This window comes from Nuphar pumila, chromosome 7, assembly GCF_984573655.1.
Source record: "Nuphar pumila chromosome 7, dmNupPumi1.hap1.1, whole genome shotgun sequence".
In the NCBI taxonomy this organism is placed as follows: domain Eukaryota; kingdom Viridiplantae; phylum Streptophyta; class Magnoliopsida; order Nymphaeales; family Nymphaeaceae; genus Nuphar; species Nuphar pumila.
In genome coordinates, this window is record NC_143255.1 from 10,495,283 (window position 1) to 10,516,619 (window position 21,337).

Here is a 21,337-nt window from a genome sequence, read left to right on the forward strand (position 1 = left end):
CTTGGATCCGGAATGTAGATCTCAGGCCCATTTACGTATTATAAAAAAATTTCTCAATTAACTGAAGTAAAAATAATGTTATTACAATTGATGCCACTTTCTTGGTATACCAATAATTACAGCTGAGTCGACAACACCACCTCTAGGCAAATTGATTGAAAGCTTCCTGAAACCGTGGCTGGGAAGTGAACCTCATATCGAGTTCTGGGGCACAATTGCACATGAAATTTTAGTATCTTCACGGTCCTTCATGATCGCCATCCAAGATTTCCACACTATAGAAGGGACATCAAGGAAGAACTTAATTGCACTGTTTTGGTTTCTTTTACCATTTAAATCAATTTCAAGTTCTTTACACAATAACCGTTTTACAAATCAATATGCAATAACAATTTCAAGTCCTGACCTTCAAAATTTAACAGTGTAATTAATTTTGTTAAGACAATAATTTTCAGAAATCATTTTGCATTGCATAGGCAATTCATTAACATATGACCAACACGTGCTCTTGGCCTACATAGTCTCGCAGTGGTTCACACAACCATTTAATATACCTCACAAAGTGATTTATGCAAATTGCAAAATTTTAGTAAATATAAAACACACAAAGTTTCACAATTTATGTTCACAATGCACATTCATAACACAAAAAGAATGCATATTTATCCAAGCACATACAAATGCATATAGTAGACCATACTATTCATGTTTAAATTTATACATACGATCAACAAAAATACATATGATCATAGTCATGCAAACATCTAATTATAACCAAATTCATGCGTATATTACAAAAACTGCAAACTGATCTGTTTAGTATCAGATTTTTGTACCTATTCAAAAAATATATATTGCAATCAGATTCATGTAATGACCAGCTGATTGCAAACATATCTGATTGCAAACATGCACACGATCAACTTCATTTACACGAATCGGCTAACAGAAGTAGATACATAATTCTTGATCAGATTCATGTACATGATCAGGTGACTGCAAACTGCACATGTGCAATCAACTTCATGTACATGATCAACTGACATGGACATATATTTGTGCTGAACAGATTTATGTACATGATCAGCCTCATGTACATGAATCAACTAACAAAAAATACTTAAGTGTTTCAGATTCATGTACATGAACAACTTCATGTACATGGGTCGACCAACAAAAAATATACATGTGCTGATCAGATTCATGTACATGGATCGGCCAATCAGAAAGTAAACTTGTGCTGAATAGATTCATGTACATGGATCGGCCAATCAAAAAGTAAACATGTGCTGATCAGATTCATGTACATGATCAGCTTCATGTACATGGATCGACTAATAAAAAAGTAAACATATACTGATCATATTCATGTGCATGATCAGCTTCATGAACATGAATTCGCAAATCAGAAAAATAAAAGTATGCTGATCAGATTCATGTACGCATGAATCAGTTGCTCAGAAAATATGCGTCCTTATCAAATTCATGGACATGGATCGATAGATCAGAAATATATAAAGGCTGATCAGATTCATGTACATGATCAACTTCATGTACATGAATCGACTGACCAGAAAATATATCAAGTGTTGATCAGATTCATGTACATGATCAACTTCATGTACATGGATCGACCAATAAGAAAGTAAACATGTGCTGATCAGCTTCATGTACATGGATCGACCAATCAGAAAGTAAACATGTGCTGATCAGCTTCATGTACATGAATTGACAAATAAAAAAAATAAAAATATGCTGATCAGATTGATGTACATGAATTGACTGCTCAGAAAATACGTGTGCTGATCAGATTAATGTATATGATCAACTTCATGTACATGAATTAGCAGATCAGAAGTATATAAAGGCTGATAAGATTCATGTACACGAATCAAAAAATATATAGGTGCTGATCAGATTCATATATATGATCAACTTCATGCATATGAATCGACTAACATATATATACATATTTTAGATTCACAAACATGATCTGAAATATACACACATATATATATATATATATATATATATATATATATATAAAGTTAGATCCATCATTGATCAACAATATGAAAATAAATGCATGTACATATGTGATTCAAACTCATAAAATCATCATACTAAGATTTAAATGCATATATGTACATGGTTCATGCTCATGAAATCGGCTTACTGAAAGAAATAATTATGCCATGTACATGTAATTGAAATCAGCAGATTAAAAGAAAACGTGTTCCATATGCATGACCATGAAATCGGCAGAACTGAAATATATGTATATATTTCGAATACATGAACAAAAAATCAGTAGATCTGAATATATATATATATATATATATATATATATATATATATATATATATATATATATATATATGTCACAGGGATTCAGCTAGCAGGGTGCCGCACCCGCATGGACACGACGCGATGCGGGTGCGGTCAACCCGACCCTGGGTGCGGTCAACGCACCCAGGGTCATTTTGGTCTAATTTTCAGACTTAAAAAAAAATTTACCAAGAAATTATTTTTGCCCTATATGTCACAGGGATTCTCCAACTAGGTGCCGCATCCGTGTCACACCCTCACCCAATGCAGTCAACCTGACCCTGGGTGCAGTCAATGCACCTAGGGTCATTTATGTCCAACTTCTGGACTTTATATATATATATATATATATATATATATATATATATATATATATATATATATATATATATATATATTATATTTTTGCCGCACCGCCGCACCCAGGTTTTTTGAAAGTGCCGCACCCCCGCACCCGCACCCGCACCCGCACCCGCACCCATGTGACTTATATATATATATATATATATCAGATTCATACATAAAATTGGTAAAACCTAAAAAAATATATTTTTATGATTAGATTTCCCTTTTCCTCTCTAAACCCATACTCAAATCGATTTATACCAATTCCTTACCCGTGCGAATTAAGAGAGAAACCCATACCTTAATTCGAAGTTACGAAAAAGACTAGAGGATGAAAATCGTAGATGCTTCTTCTTCTCTTTTCTCTCCTTTTTTCTTTTCCCTCTTTTCTTCTCTTTCTTCCTAGCTCATATTTTTTCTTCTCTCTCCCTACCTCATATTTTTTCCTCTCTCTCTTTTCTTCCTCTCTCTAGAAAATGAATTCTTGAGAGGGAGGGGTTCTAGCCCTCTTTTATATTTAAAATCTTCTATAGGGAAGGTGACACCCTCTTCTAGATCCCCCTTTAAGGATAGAGTTCTACAATGTGTAGATTCTACCTCCTTATCTCTTATCCTCCTAGATTTTTAATTATTTTATTATTTTTATATACTTGAAATCTATGTCACACAGACTCGGCTCCAAGGTCGCCGCACCCGCGTCGACACGCACCGACACGGGTGCGGCTCGGACTCGGTCAACCCGACCCTGGGTGTGGTCAACGCACCCAGGGTCATTTTGGTCCATTTTTTGGATTTTTTTTTTTTGAATTTTTTTTTTAAATTTTCTGGGCTACAACTGTAAGGAAAAAAACCCATCACAACTAAAAAACCTGTACACTTTCAAGTTTTAAGTACAGAATGGGCACAACTCAAGTTTTTGTGGTTTTTTCCTATACGAAGAAAGTGAATTATTACAGTGTATGAAGAAAGTGCCCAAAAGTGAATTATTCTTGTATGAAGAAAGTGTACAGAATGCCTTCACAACTCATCACCTGTCCCCTAATGGGCACAACTTTGACCGAGTCTTATATATATATATTTTATTTATTTATTTTTAATATATATATATAGCCGAGTCCCCGTGTCCAAAATTTTTGAAATTGCGCTGCACCCGTGTCGCACCCGCACCCGCACCCGCACCCGCACCCGCACCCGCACCCATGTGACATAGCTTGAAATATTCTAGGGGGGTCGCCTCCTTCTAGACGTCCATATGGGGTCGAGTTCTACCCCAGCTATAACTCTACCTCATCATTAGTTTTGAAAATAAAGTTTTGTTTTTAAAACTTTAAATTCATTTTTGTTTTAAATTGACATGGATGGATTATGGATCTAGATTGGATTCACGATCCAAATCCACATCCAAAATCCAATTGGATCCCAACCCAGACCGGATCTTAGTCAAATATGAATCCTGAACTAGGTCCAGATCCATATTGACTTGGGTCCAATGGAGCAGGTCAAGTCCGATCCAAACCAGAAAAGACTAAAAAATAGAGGTCGGTCATTTTAGAAAAATGCATTTTTCAGGCCAACCGTAATCTGATTTCGAGAAAACAGATCTCCTACGAGATCTACATTCCGAGGCAGATCTAACGATGGTCCTAGTTAAATTTCACTTTCGGATTTCGCCTTAATTTAACCTGAATTTTGCTTGAATTTAAAGGTTAAAAACAAATGATTTCTCAGATTTTACTTAACTTATATAGATTTTGTCAGTGAGCTCTGGACCAAGCCTAGACCCAGTTGATGTTACCCCATACATATGCATATTTTCCATGATTTTTATCAATTTAAATATAAGTATATAATTTAAAAATATATTTTCGGGCTCAGAAATCATGGAAAATATATGAGATATTAAAACTTCCATAATTTTCTCCTCTAAATCAAGGGTGGACATCGAGCGAGCACATCTTAGCTCGACTTATTTCCTGGTAAAGCCCATTAGACACGACCCCGTCCCTGACCCATCAAAAACCTGACTTAACATTTGTTGGGTTTGGGTTGGGCCCTTATAAATCTGACCGTTGTTGGGCTACACGAGTTGAGCTTTGTTCATGATTGAGTCCTAAATCAAATGAATGGTAAAAGTTTATTCTTGCATGGTGGTCTAAAGGAAAAAGTTCATATGGAGTAGTCACTGGAGTGTGTGTCGGGGTATTGTATTAACTTTGAGTTTCCAATTGGCATAAATCATATCGCTGACCCCAATTGTTTTGGGATGAAGGCGTAGTTGTTGTTGTTGTTGTTTGTTGTTGTTCCAATTGGCATAAACTTACCAAATCATCCCTAAAGAGTATCATTTTTTAAATTCATGTTACCTTTATGTGCAACCTAATTTTTGTTTGGAGGAAAAAAAAGTAAAGTGAGATTCTTAAAGCATAACAAAAGGGTGCTTTGGTGGTTTTTCTTTGGCAAAAATTGTAAGAAAACAAAGGGTTCGATAATGAACCCATAAATGCACACTTAAGGTGCAAATACACAAACCCACTAAGGGGCAACCAAAAGCACATAAAGTGCTAAACCCGTAAACCCACAAAGGGGTTAAGCCAAAAGGCTAAAAGAACATTTCTTTATTATGAGAAATAGGGAAAAACCCTTTTACAATGGAGCTAAAGCTCCCTCAAGAATATCTAAAATACAAGGAGAAGTCCCCTATTTATAACACACAAGAGAAGCAAGGAGGGGCTCCTCTTATAGACGTTGGAGCCCCTCCAACGGTCACAATTTGTGACCGTTGGAGGGGCCCAACGTCTCTAAGAGTGGGCCCCTCATTGTACTTTGAGAAGTACGAAAATAAAAAAATAAAAAATTAAAAAATAATAAGGATTACAATCATATTCGCTAGATAGAATATGCGTAAAATTAAGTGAAATGACTAAACTACTCCTACGGCTAATAATAGAGAAATATATATTTTATATATATAATTAGGTAGATACATATACATATATACCATATATGCATATGTATCAACCTTTATATATATATATAATATATATATATGATTACAATGATTGAAGAATACATTTTAACAAAAATAACAGCAAATTTTCAAAGGTGCCTCCTCATTAAGGCTAGTTTGGTAATTTCTGCTAGTTGAACATTACTAAAGTTAATACCAAGGATGTATTTTTGATGGTCAATAACTGATACAGGGTGCATGATTTTGGAATAGAATTTGCAAATGAAAGGTTTTTATGTTTTAGGTGCTAGGGCATTAGAAGCAACCAATACAACCCTCTAAAGCCTAATGCGTTCTAGTCCAGAAAAAAAATTTCAGACTTAGCTGAAAGCTGTTACAGTTTGTCAATGCAAAAGGTTGTGTTCATTCTCATGTTGTCCAATCTATTTGACCTATTGTCTCATTTATGTGAGACCTTGTTGTAACTTGTAACTCAATATTTTATGCCTGTTAGCAATTATTAAGCGCTTGAGATGATCTTTTGGAGGAACAATGCTGAGGTGTGTTGTTAATTCAGGTGCTCATGTGTGAAGTCTTCTGTATACTGTTCTAGGGAAGAAAGGGAAAAATATTCTTTCAATTGTGCGAAATCAGTTGTTGCAAACATTGTTATATAAAGAATTTTATGAATCTCTTGTTGCATTTCTTCTTTCAATTCAATCTTTTTAGAAGCAATTGCTAAGTTAGATTGTAGCATTATACATTCCAGAGGACATTCTTTGATGATAATTGCTAATGGCTTTATTTGAGTAAATAACTAATTACATGTGAATCTCTAATCTCAATTTCTTGTTTATTTTCTGTATCAAATTTCCCTTATCTCACATTCTTTCCATATATATACACACACACTCAAATATGCTTACCCAAGTTAAAACAATTATTTTGTTGACATTTTTGGAGCCAAGTTTCAGTTAAATTGTGGTACTTCTTAAGGTGTCTTAGGCAGTTCTCTAAGGATTTTGTTTTCTGTTAGTGCCATTTGATTGATGTTTTCTTGTTGTTGCAGATGGCGGAACCCATATTGAAAGCGAGCATGTATCCTTTCCAACTTGTGGTTTATCATCACATTTAAAGCATTTTATATGCTATGGTGTAACAGTTGATGCCCATTAACAATAATGAATGAGGAAAAGCTAAAACATTTGTTTTGTCTCTAAGATGGTTTAGATTGTCATTAGCTGACTAAGCTGTACTATACTGAGCTTTTTTAGTTTTTTTTTGATATCTTTTATCTGAAGATTAATGCAAAAATTCTCAGTTGTAATTGCTAAAAGTGCAGTAACTTATGCATATTAGACACAGGAATAATAGTGTTGCACTTCTTTTCTGTTTTGATTTTGTGTTCTTTTTCTTAATAACCTATAACCTCTTACAGTTGACAAATGGCCAACTTTTATTTAGGTTGATGTGATTTTTTGAATTTTGTTCAGCGTAGTTGCTGCTAGTAGTTTATAATTTACATTCAGTCTGGCACATGCACATTTCATTTCGAGTAATTCTGTATTTAATGGTTGATTCAATTTTTTTTGTGTAGTACCATGCTTGGCATGACCATAGAGTAGATATTATTACAAGTTTACAATAGTGACACATATCATCCACCACAAGTTTTTCTTTTTCATAGCTGGTGTCAAGTACGTATTTGTAAATTTTGAGGACAAACTTTTCTTAAGGGGGTAAGGATGTAATATCTGAGAAATTTTAAATATATAAACTTGGCATTTTTTACGTAAGATTATGTAAGTTTGGATTTGGGAACAACCCAAAACCGTCAATTTCAGGTTTGATGCGGTTTGGAACGAACCATACCCGATATCCGGTCTGAACTGGAGGCAGAGTAGTGCAAACTCTAGAGTACCGATCCAAACTAGATTTGGATCGACTTAGACTCCAGAAAACTCATTTAACAAAGCGGGTTGTGTTCGTAGTGGGTTGGATAGTGACCCAGAGAACCCGAAGCCCAAAGGGGCAACTACAAAGGATTTTTGGGATCTTTGGGCAATTAAGGAAATTTGTCAATGAGGAGTAGTTTGGAAACTCCCCATGGATGCGACCTCCCACTCCATGGGGAGATGCCATGTGGCCCCCCTCTCTCCCTCCTTCCTTTTTTTTTCTCTCTTTCCACTCTGTCCTCTCTTTTTCTCTTTCTCTCTCCTCTTCTCTTCCTTTTCCCCCCTCTCTCCTCTATTTCCACGGTGAAGGTGGAAGAGGAAAGAGAGGAAAAGAAAAAGAAGGAAGAAGGGAAGAATTGGAAAGAAAAAAGAGGAAGAAGAGGAAAAAGAAAGAAGAAGAAGAGGAAGGAGAAAAGCGGGTCACCGCCCTGTGCGCAGCCACCAACTGCTGCGCCTAAGCTGCCCCAACCGCCATCTCGCTAGGCTGAGTGGGCTCCGTTGACATCGGGCAACTCTGTTGCCGTATCGTCGCTGCCGCAGATGCATCACACGTTGCCTCGAAAGTCATGCACACTATCTCGAAAACCATGCCGCTCACTACCTTGGGATTTGTTCATGATTCCTTGGGAACTGCACCATCACTGCCCTATGTACGTGTTTCTGCAGAGTCCATGTCGCAGATGCCTTCGTTGTCGTGCACCCTCTCGCATGATCGATCTCCATCGGAGCGCGTGCCGAGTTTAGAAAGTTTGGGAAGTCCCCGAACGAAGGACATGACTTTAGAGGTACGGTTCTTTATTGCGTCTTTAGGATAATTGTGCGGGAATAAGGCAAGCTCTGTTGGACTTCCGACGAGCCATGTAGACCCCAAAAGAGGCATTTTAGGGTTAAGAATATATAATTGTTTTATTAAACTAACCCGAGTTGGGAAATTGACGAACGAGAGATGAAAATCGTAGAATCGGGGTAATCCGGAACGTTAGAATTGGTGTTTTGCAGGATGAATCTTAAACATTAAAAGATACAAATTGTATATAAAACTGCATATTTTGCAGGTAAGAAAGTGTATGATGTATGTGTGTGTGTGTCAGGATGACATACGTACGAGTGTATAATTTTGTGTGTATGTGATTAAAGTATACACATAGACTTATGTGATGCGACATGTATGTATGCAATTGCGGCATACATACAGGGAAATAAAATTGGGGTGGTTTGCATATAACTGATTGTCGATACGCGGCACATGCATATGCTATTAAAACATATGTACAAATGTTTGATACATATGCGTGATATGTTTGTGTGCGTATGCCAGTGTGGCATACGTATGAATGCTGATGTAATACGTGTATATAAGTTTGACATACGTACGAATGAGTGTTAAAATGGGTACGTATGCCAATTGTGATATATATATATATATATATATATATATATATATATATATATATATATATATATATATATGAATGTATGTTTGATGTGAGTTGTTCGTATGCAATCGGCATGCGTATGAATACTTGTTGATGCATAGAAAGGGCTAAAATGTATGGAAGCATGCATTAGAAATTTAACTGCATAGTATAGGTTGCACGCGTTAGAAGGTATCTGCTCAATACAGGTTGCGTAGAGAGGGGTGATGATATGTGTGTGTACGTATGCAATTATGGCATACGGCACGACGAATGATGATATGTGTGTGTACGTATGCAATTATGGCATACGACACAATGAACAATGATATGTGTGTGTACGTATCTATGTCACTTGGGTACGTGTATAGAGGGTACGACACGACAATTTCAAAAAATGAGGGTACGAGAACACAACTATATATATATATATATATATTGTATGGATCACATATATGTAGGTCCGATCCAATACAATTTTTAGTAAAAGAGGAACAACAAATTTTAATAAGAGAGGGAGTTGTGAGATGTCATTTTGAATAAAGGAGGGGGTGTAAGTAAAAAATTAATAAGGGGGGGTGATCGGAAATTTTAAAAGATGAATAAAACTCCTCTCTCTCTGGGGGTACAAAAAAGAAGAAAAGGAGGTGAAAAAGAAGATGGAGGAGGAGAAGTTATATAGCACTTTACTATATTGTGGCAATCAAACTCCATTGACATTGATAATAGCCTTGAACTCCATGAACACACAAAGTGTATAATGATTGTTGCCACTATGTGCCCAGAGTATATTGATGGCATTATTGCTCTATATACGACTAAGGAAGGGAGGCCTCTGATAATCAAATTGATAACTTCTTTATGAAGGTACAATTGACTCCATTTTGTACACTTGTTTGCAACCTTTCTATGTGTGCATGGTGTGTGCATGCATGCGTGTGCAGGTGCATTTGTGTGCATGCCTACATGTGTGTGCCGTGTGTGTGTTTGTTTGCATGCGTGCATGTGTGTATGTTTGTTTGCGTGCGTGTGTGTACTCACAGTTTAGATTGTGCCATTCTTTAGGAACATCTTTTGGCCTTCTGTTTTTTAAATTTATCTATTTGTAGTCTTATTATGTAGTTAACAGTAAGGGGTCAGTATATGTTTATATTGTTCTCATTGCTTAGTGAACACACAGCTTTTATACTTGATAATAATTTGTTATATATTCAAAGTTCTTGTTGCCAGTGTAATCCTACCTAGAACTTGCAAGTCTTAACCATTCTACAGTGAGATATCATCCTTGCTTGCTATGTCCTTTTTTATGGGTTTTGCATTGACAGTACTAGCTTTGCTTGCTCGCCTTCGGGTGCTGCTGCAGCAGGTATGTACTTGTGAACTGTTTCAAAAATAATACTAGAAAAGGAAAGGTTTTTATCTTTCTTGAATGCATTAGGAATCTCATTATCAACGTGAAAATTTTGTGGCGTCACACAAAGTTACAATTGGTCCATTTTTTAATGTGGAATAGCTGTTGCTTACTGGTTCGATTGAGATATGCTTCGAGAATAAATGGTATAAAGTTCAGTATTATCGACATTACTCCATTTTGACAAATCTTGATGTGTCCTTGTTTAGGTTGACATCATATGCTCTCTTTTTTCTGTTGTTTTTATTGGGATTACGTTATGTTACTGAATTCAATTTTAATCAGATTAGGCAATTCGAAGCAGCAATGCAACTATTTCACTAGTCATTCCTTAACTTAAGGAGCAGGAAACAGCAACAGGATAAAAATGGATCCAATGGGATAATTGCTAAATTTTCGAAGTTGCCAAGTAGTCGGTACTTTTTTTGGGTAGAACAAGATAACTGTCAATTTAGAAATTAATATGAGAAAAAAATTATTGATAGCCTTTATAAATGTGGATACTAACAATTCTCAACAAATTCATGCTCTAAATATTAAAAATTTAATATACATGGTGACTTATAAAATATGTGTGAACTGTGAAATTGTTGAAACACAACAATGTTTTGTCAAGAATTTGACAATGATTTTATTTATTGATTTTGGCCCATAAATGCTCGGATGTAGGTTCACATGATAAAAGACAAAATAAATATGTAATCTTATAAATTTAACGGATCAAGAATTGTCTTGGTAAGTTATTTGAGCAACATGACCAACCTCTGAAAGATGATTATACATACACAGGCTAAATTTTTATAGTCAAATTGGCAGTAACTTGCCAAACTATTTTGGATTTCAAACATTGAAATTTAGGTCTTACAAATCTAATGAATAATGCCTGAACAGGATCTGACTTTTGAAAATGTATTGTATCAGTTTACTAGAGGTTGCGAGTTCTGATTTGATTTTTTGTACCACGTCCGACTTATCTCGATCTTGCTTGTGATTTGTGGCTGAAAGGTAGATGGAGATCGATTAATTAACTCGGTCACAGTTCAATTAGACATGAGTTTTGGTGTCCACCTAAGGTTTGAGATACATCCTAGATGGATAAGGAGGTAGAGGAGTCTGGAGCCAATGTTAGTTTATGCATCCTTTCATGCTTTGACTTAATGAATTTCTATGAAATAAATGAATAAATTCATTTATTCAAATTGTCATGATATATTGTGTCCATGCATGATTAAATCAATTTTATTATTGTCTATAGATGAATTATATGCTTAGTGCTTACTAACTTTTTATCCGTGTAGGATGTGCTCATCAGATGGTCAACACATATATTTGATGTGACCAAGATTGCTTGTTAGGGCAATATAAGTATTCAATAACAACACTCTGACCTTAGTATTTATGTATTGCCCTTCTATAACCGATCCCATAACTAGAGTTTTAGGTGAACTTAGGTTAATCTAGGGTGAGGCAGTATATATTTTTAGCAATAAGAGTTAGTCAATTTGAGGTAACGATTAAAGGGTCTTATTCACGATTAGTTTATTGGAAGTGCAATCTTGAATGTAGAACAATTGTGGCACGTTGGCACAAACATATGCTGAAACTCGCCACTTACTTTTTAGTAAGGTCGGGTTGTCTCGAGACCTTGAAAGGTTAGTAGATAATTTGAAAAAACTCATAGTATTGTTAAAATGTAATATATATATATATGTATAATAATAATATTATTATATTATTATTATACATATTTATCATTTTTATTTTTTTATTTTCTTTTATTTTTTTGTACAATAAATATTATCTAGTTCGTATCAAACTAGATAATAACTAGTTTGGTTAAGTTCCACTTGAAACTTAACCAAAAAGCTAGTCGTTGGAACTAGTCCCTTATGAGCTCCTTATGACTAGAAGGGAGAGCTCCTTATGAGCTCTCCCAATAGCTCTTGTATAAATAGGGGTGCAGCCCCTCTTGTAAACTCACTTCTTGTAATGCTTTTCAAGCATCTTTTTACATAAATAAAATTTATTTATTTATGTGTGTGTTGTTCCTATTTTAGACTTTTTAAGGGCTTTGCTTGAAGTGTCTTTTAGACACTTCTTTTGAGTGTTTCAAGGGCGGTCGTGGACGACCTCTATTTCATTACATGGTATCAAAGCTACGGGAATTCTAGATCTTGAGAAAATCTGCCTCAGTTTCTGTGCCCTTTGCAAAAGCATTTCGCCACTTGAAGAGAAGTGTTTTATCACTTCATTTGGAAGAGCTTTTACATCTTGTATCTCTTTCTTTTTCATTCTTTTATTGTTCTTCTCTTCTATCTCTATTCTTTCTCTCCCCTTGTAATCGATGGATGACAATGATAAAGTCACCATCATTCCCATGAAATTAAGTGATACGAACTATGTAACATGGGCTTCAATCATGAAGTACCATATATGGGGAAAGGGTCTTTGGGGGATTGTGGATGGTTTCGATTCGAAACCTAAACTATCTCTTACCAAAAAAGAGGGAGATAAAGAGGTTACTCTATTAGAAGAGGAGAAAATCAAGGCCCTAGCCTCTTATGAGAAAAAATAGAAAGAGTGGAGAATGGCTCATGCAAAAATAATGTCATGGCTTATCAATAGCGTTGACATTAAAAAGTGCTCAAGTCTTGCCAAGTTTGATCATGCCGATAAGGCATGGGAATACCTTAAAAATATGTATTCACTTAAAGATATTGCACATGTGTGCAACCTCCAAGAAAAGGTTCGAATAATGAACCAAGGAGATAAAACAATTCGTGAATACTACAATGGGTTGTCAGAACTTTGGGACGAACTTTCTCTCTTAGAACCAAAGTGACATTGTGCCGAAGACATCGAACTTTGCCAAAAGCAACTAGATGCTGGACACTTTTATCAGTTTATAACTGGATTAAGGCCTGAATTTGAAACCACCCAATCAGCCCTTCTTCATCGGGGAAAAATCCCTTTCATTGTTGAAACTATTAAAGAATTAACAATGGAGGAAAATCGTCTCCGGAAAGGTTCCTCTAAAGCTGATGATGATTCCGTCCTAGCTGTGTCTAGGCCTGAGAATCATACTCGCACCTACAGGCCACCTCATTTTGGGAGGCAAAATGGCGAGTTTGATAAAAGAAAAGTGATTTGTCATCACTGTCATGAACCGGGGTACTATAGGCCTCAATGTCCAAAATTAAAGAAAAAAGATGAAAAGAAGGTTGCATTTAATTCAAAAGACCAAGATGCACCTGTTTCTATGGCTCAACTTATGGGGATTCTTCAGCCTCTTCTTCCGCTGAAGCCTCAATTGGAGCGGCAGTTGCATCTGTTTTCGGTCCAGGTAACTTTCCTTGGCTTTTAGATTCTAGCGCCTCATTTTATATGACCCCACATTATAAATGCTTATCCGAATGTTTTAAAAATAACTCAAGTATTTCAAAAGTCTTTACAGCAGATGGAACATCTCTTGAAATAAAGGGAGTTGGGTGTTTTGAAAAAACCAAAACTTTTTGTGTTTCATAAGTTAGATATATCCCAAAACTCAATTTGAATCTCTTATCTGTTTCTCAAATTTCTGATTATGGATGTAATATATCCTTCTCTTCTGATGGTTGCTGGATACATGATCGCCAGTCAAGGAAGTTGATTGGGGAAGGCCATAGAGAAGGAGGACTATATTACATGGATTTTTTGGAACTACCCAAGAATGCTTTTTGCTTAAATGATCAGAAATTGGAAACACACTTATGGCACAGAAGACTTGGCCATCCTCATATGTCTAAAATCCAATATTTTTCAAGTTTGGGAAAGTTTTGTAAATCTGGAAATTTTGCTTGTAAAGATTGCATTATTGAAAAAATGAAAAGATTACTTTTCTCAAGTAGAACTTTTGTCTCTTCAAAACCTCTTGAGTTAATACATTCAGATGTTTGGGGACTCGCACCAGTGATTTCTAAAGGTGGTTTCATATATTATGTCATTTTTGTAGATGATTTTACTAGACATACTTGGATTTATTTTCTTAAACATAAATCCGAAGTTTTTACTCACTTTCAAATATTTCATAAAATGGTCACAAACAAATTTCAAAGTAATGTTTCCATTTTCACACTGATTCAAAGTGAGAATTTATGTCTGGAGAATTTAAAAACTATCTTAATTCTTATGGCATTATTCATTAACGATCTTGCCCAAATATCCCGCAACAGAATGGTCTTGCAGAACGCAAACATCGTCACATTATGGAGACCACTCCATTATGGAGATCACTCCATTATGGAGACCACTCGGACATTGCTAATAGCAAGCCAAGTGCCAAAAGGGTTTTGGGCTGAAGCAACTTTAACTGCTACTTATCTCATAAATCGAATGCCATCTTCTTCTTTAGAAAACATATCTCCGATTGAAAAACTTTATACCTTAGCTCCAAATTACTCCAGACTAAGAGTATTTGGTTGCAAATGTTTTGTATTTACAGACAAAAACGACAAATTTTCTCCTCGTGCTATTCCATGTGCCTTTTTAGGATATGTCGAAAACCAAAAAGGGTATAGATGTTACGATGTTCAAAATAATAAGTTATATGTGTCAAGGAATGTGACCTTCCTTGAAAAAAATTTTTTTTTTGAAAGTGAAAAATCCAAGGATATTACTGAATATTCCTTTTTAATTGACTTAACTTCCAAATCCGATGAAGACAATTTTGAATATAATATTGACAATGATCAAAGCCCTACTAGCTATGAACATGATATTGAAGATCAAACTAGTAGGGATGATAGTCTTCAGTATTCAAGACGAAGAATTGGAGAGCAACGCCCCCCATGTGTGTTAGAAAGATTCTCTGAAGCTCTTCCTTGTAGAACTTCTAGAATCTCTAGACCCCCCGGGAAGTTTGTATCTTATGAATCCTTTTCTCCCTCATATAGGGCAACTCTTGCTTTAATTCAATCATATGTTGAACCTTCCTCATATCTTGAAGCCAAAAATCATGCAGAATGGATTAAAGCTATGAAATTAGAGCTAAATGCTTTAGAAAAAACTAATACTTGTCCATGCAAGATCTACCTCTTGGAAAGAAACTTATAGGTTGTTGATGGGTTTATAAAGTCAAAACCAAAAGTGATGGGACCCTTGAAAGATCTAAGGCATGACTTGTAGCCAAAGGCTATGCTCAACAGTATGACATTGATTACGAAGAAACTTTTTCTCCTGTGGCTCGAATGACCACAGTTCGAACTTTAATTGCCTTAGCCTCTATTAAGAAATGACCTATATTTCAAATGGACGTTAAAAATGCCTTCTTAAATATGAGTCTTGTTGAAGAGGTGTGCATGAAAGCTCCTCCTGGTATTAGTCTTCCTAAGGGTAAAATTCTTCGTCTTGAGAAAGCGCTTTATGGTCTTAAACAGGCACCAAAAGCCTGGTATGACAGGTTTAGTCATGTTATGACTGATATTTGTTTTCGTTCTTGTTTGACTGACACTTCCTTGTTTATTAAGCAATCTGATGCAGGTATCATCATTCTTCTTCTTTATGTAGATGATATGATCATCACTGGAGGTGACAAACAGGGAGTTGCTAATATCAAAACTCTTCTTAAAACTCATTTTGAGTTGTCTGACATAGGACTATTACGATATTTTCTAGGAATAGAAGTTGCTTATTCGCCTAAAGGGTATTTGATATCTTAATCTAAATTTGCTTTTGACATTGTTTGCAGAGCTGACATCTCAGATGAAAAGAAAGTAGATACTCCAGAAGTAGTTAATGTTAAGATGAAAATTGATGATGGAGAACGACTTGAAGATCCTACTCCATTTAGACAACTTGCTGGAGCTCTTTCCTACCTTTCTATCACTCGGCCAAACATTGCACATGTCATTCACACGGCTAGTCAATTTCAACATGCTCCCCACCTCTGTTCACATGGGAGCAGTCTTACGCATTATTAGATATTTAAAGAATTCTCTTTCACGAGGACTCTTTTTGTCCGCATCATCATCTTTAGATTTAATTGCTTATACAGATGCTGATTGGGGAGGTAATCCTAATAATAGGCACTCAACCATTGGTTTTTATCTATTTTTAGGTGAATCTCTTATATCGTGGAGGTGCAAGAAGCAGCAGAAGGTTTCTCTTTCCTCCACTGAAGCCGAATATAGAGCCATGACAACTACCACAATGGAGATTGTTTAGCTTCGAAGACTGTTAGCTGACATAAGAGCTAAAGCAACACAGGCCTCGCGCATGTGTTGTATCGAACTAGATAATAACTAGTTTGGTTAAGTTCCACTTGGAACTTAACCAAAAAGCTAGTCGTTGGAACTAGTCCAACGATTAGAAGGGAGAGCTCCTTATGAGCTCTCCCAATAGCTCTTGTATAAATAGGGGTGCAGCCCCTCTTGTAAACTCACTTCTTGTAATGCTTTTCAAGCATCTTTTTACATAAATAAAATTTATTTATTTATGTGTGTGTTGTTCCTATTTTACCCTTTTTAAGGGCTTTGCTTAAAGTGTCTTTTAGACACTTCTTTTGAGTGTTTCAAGGGCAATTGTGGACGACCTCCATTTCATTACAAGTATTTGGTACAACTTGAATGGACAAATCAAGTGTGAGCTTTTGTCAATGCTAATTATGGCTGAATTAATCACGACATGGTATTAGGTGATCCAAGATACATATTTACTCATGGTTCTCGCTGCAATGAGGGCTATATGTCTAGCCATAATTTTCATGATGCTAAGTAGTTACTAGTTACAAATTTGTTTTTTAAGATTTATTTGGTCTAGCCATTATTTTTCTAAAACAACAATATAAAAAAACAAAAACATGAATATAATGTTTTCAACATAAACAATATAAAAAAACCGAATATAAAATACCAACCTTGGTGCCCTCTCGCTTAGGCACTCACCTTGGAATTTAGGTGCTCCTAGGCAGTAGGATTGCGTGTAGGTCACCTAGGCAGCCTATGGGGGATTTTTAACTACTAGGCAGGATTTTAGCTACTAAGCTCGTGTTCGGTTAAATTATGATAAAGCTAGTTGATGGACCTCCATCTACCGTGCTTTTTTTTCCTCATAAAAGTCCAGTGGACATTTTTTTTTCTACGTAATTTAATGACAAATCATAAGCAAGAATTGGAAAAGTCGAGCATAGTGCCAAAAATCAAATGGAAGCTTATAGCCTTAACTGATATGGTATACTTTCAGAGGTCAAGCCTTGCTACTTATAACATATGATTGAGGTGAAATTTGTTTCATTAGACTTAAAGATCTTGAACTTTGTTTTTTTTATGAGTAAATTTAAATTTGAATATTTCAAACCCAAAACAAGTTGACTACCTTACAATAGTTTCATGGCAGAAATTTACCTTTTATGTCATGTATAATCATCTTTCAGATATAGGGTTTTATTGTTCAAGTATTTGGTTGATACAAATTTTGATCTATAAGATGTGTAAGATTACATACTTTATTTTCTCATTTATGATGAAACCTAAATTTAAGCATTTTTGAGTCAAAGTTGTTAAACAAAATTGCTGTTAAAATTTTGACAAATATTCATATTTCATGAATTATTATTCAATGATTTTGTTTTATGTTTATTTGTTAATGTTTAAGCCAGGAAATTGTTGAAAACTTTAGTATCCACTTTTATTGAGGTTATTAATACCTTCTCTCATATTAAAGTTTAAATAATAAAAGCTATGTCACATGGGTGCGGGTGCGGGGATTCGGCACTTCCAAAAAACCCGGGTGCGGCGGTGTGGCAGGGGCAAAAAAAAAATTATATTTATATATATATATATATATATATATATATATATATATATATATATATATATATATATATATATATATATATATAAGGGGGTCCGGTGGTTCCCCCGACGTGGGTCAGGGGTCCAATTTTTTTTGCTGGTGTGTTTGTTTGAAGACTCGTTACCCACATTCTGCTTGTTGTGTACTTTGAGGCAACGGGACAAAATTGATGAAACGAAAGGATTGGCAATCTGATCGACCCAGCCTGCTGCGTTCTGCTGACTGTCATGATTCAATCATGTCTGAAACTCCCTGGTCTTCACGAAAAAAAATATAAGCGCAAGGTTTGATGTGGTTTGTTGGAGAGAGAGTCTTCATGAGGCCTACGACTCCACTGCCACACCATAGGATTCTTCAAATTTCATTTTATATACAGCTGCACGACAGCTAAAAGAAATTTATTGGATTGGACATGTGGAAAAGAGAGGTCTATACAAGGCTACAACTAGAGCACCCATCTCGTCAGGAGAACAGTGAATACTAATAGCCAGCAAGGCTACCACCATCATTATCATTTATTATGGACATAGAAAATCCTTTACGAAAAAGAAGGATCTGGATTGAAAAGGCTCTTCAATTTTAGATGGTTTTAAAAGTGCCCCTTTATAAAACAACAGCAGCAGCAAGCAGCTTTCAGCAGAATTTTTTTTAAAAAAAATTCCGCAGCCCATTTCATAGGGCAATTTTTTTTTTAAAAGAAAAAATCCAAAAAAAAATGGACCTAAATGATCCTGGGTGCGGTCAACGCACCCAGGATCGGGTTGACCTCACCCGCACCCACGTCGAGTCGCGTCGACGCGGGTGCGGCACCCTTCTAGCCGAATCCCTGTGACATAGAATAAAAGTTATTCTTTTCTATCCAAAAGAGTAATTAACTACTTGATAACTTCAAAAATTAGCAATTATCTCGTTGAATCTTTTTCTTGCCTATTTAGATGTTTTGTTCTTCAGTTAAGAAATGTTTGACGAGGAAAATGATTATATTGCTTTGAATTTCCCTAATTTGATTAAATAAATTTTGAAACTCATTTAAAAAAATTAGAAACTAAATCTTTATAGCACAACTTAATGTGGAGACTGGTTTCTAGTTTCAATTTTGGTAGACCTCTACTCTGATCTGCATGCAGATCAGAATTGTCAACTAGTTTATGCAGTGAAAGTGATCAGAGCTCATTTTTTTTTTTGAAAACATTGCTTCAGTTCTTTACTTTGTTTGCTTTGCATGTCAAGCTGGGGTTAGGAAAAGCCTTACTAGTTCATTTACGAGTAAGATAGGCAACTGCTATCAGGTGAATTCTTTTTCATGAATTAGCCTGCAACGAATTTTGCACATTTATTATATAATATTCTTCCTGTGCAGGATATGTTACAAAAGCATGACAGGCTCGTACCATATCTTTTATTTATTTCTCATCACTGGTGAAATGAAGTTGGATTAAATAATGTTTTCCTTTCCCTTTTTTAATGTTTTTTGTTTTGAGCACGAGGATTAAGTCACAAGCAGGCTGGATATGGGTTGGGTCAGGGTTGACCCAACAGTGGATCCTTCAATGAGTAGGTTTGGTTTCAGATCTGAATCCGACTAAGAACACATGGTAGAATTTTGGATCTGGATATGACCTGACCCCCTTTGATACTGAATCTGTAAAAATGGTTAAAGTATGTTGGTTTTCATGTGAAATAGACAAAATGAGTCGATTCAGATTTAGTTCTGACCTCGTCCTCAGATCCAGCTAAACCTTACATTATTCGTTCTAAATCTGGCTCATTTGTAAAACAAAATAGCATATCTGCCCAAAATACCTTCAGTTTGGTCGGATATCCATTTCGGATTTGACCCAGCTGCACCTTTAATGAGGATTAATCATGTTTGAAAGTCATGTTCTATGCTCGCAGGTTTTTCCCTCTAGTAGTGCTTATAGGTTCATGGTTAATAAATTTAATATTTCATGAATGGTGTTCCATGGAGAATTCTTTTGTTTCCTTTTCTGTAAATATTACATATTGACTTAGTATTTGTGTTTTAATTTTTAACAGATACTACTTGATATCGTTTCTGTATTTAACATGGTGTCCGTTCTTGCCAAGAAACCGCAGTCCTTTCAGCTTACTCATGAAGGAGTCAAGGTTTAATGATTATTTCTATAAAATTATCTCCAAGTACCACATTAATTTGGTTATACTTTGGAACTCACGTATCAAGTAAAAGATACACTACTTGATAACATCATTGCACTTGTTGATTGGTAGTGATTGTTGTTTTTTTTCTTCTAATTTTTAGTATTTTAGCAAAATTTCTCACATTCACATCATATTTGAGCAGTTATTATATGGCTTTATGGTTTGTTTTATTGTATATATATATATATATATATATATATATATATATATAATGAAGCAGTAGACATTGGATCATAAAACCTATTTGATTTTCTAACATTAGCAGAAGGCCTAGGATATGTAAGAAAGGGGCATCAAATTGTAAAACCTATTTGAATTGCTATTTTGAACATTTCCCCTGTACCAAAAGAAGTGGTTGTAGGTCATTATGATATATTTGGCATCAACACAGTCTCTATGTTAATAACATTGTTATTAGGGGAAATTAAATAACTCAAGAAAAATTACATAGTTGAAGCAAATTCTTAATCATAAGCTTCACAAGAAAGACAGATTCCCTAAGATATTTCCTAGGAGTTGAAGTTGATTAGGACACATTGGTATTATTACAACATAAATGTGCACTAGATCTTCTCAATCACATTGGTATGATTGATTGTAAACCAGTAAAGATTTTCATTGCATTAAACACTTAATTGAACATGAGTCAAGTCAATGACCCTATACAAGAAGAACCAAGAAAGTTTTAGAGCTTGATCTGGGCCTTGAAATATCTAACCTTTTATAGACATAACTTGGTTTATGTTGTAAATTAGGTCTCACATTTATGCATTATTTAGGTAGTCATATGGACACAGTTTTAAGAATTCTTAGATACACAAAAGGAACTATAATTGAGAGTTTGGTTTATAACCAATGAGCAAGCAGCCTGAATTTCTTTGTGGCAACATCTTCTGATCTGAATTGGGAAAGTGATCCCATCACC

General features: G+C 35.3%; 1 protein-coding gene across 3 annotated transcripts in view; it reads left to right on the forward strand.

The window, feature by feature from the left end:
* The window catches only part of LOC149831112 (uncharacterized), a 70,190-nt gene that overhangs the window by 24,191 nt on the left and 24,662 nt on the right, over nucleotides 1–21,337 (forward strand). For all 3 annotated transcript variants that reach the window (XM_090011979.1, XM_090011980.1, XM_090011981.1), the window contains 3 exons: nucleotides 6,690–6,718; nucleotides 10,263–10,356; nucleotides 20,269–20,358. In XM_090011979.1, the coding sequence (XP_089868105.1) occupies nucleotides 6,690–6,718; nucleotides 10,263–10,356; nucleotides 20,269–20,358 (213 nt within the window). The remainder of the gene's footprint in view (nucleotides 1–6,689; nucleotides 6,719–10,262; nucleotides 10,357–20,268; nucleotides 20,359–21,337) is intronic.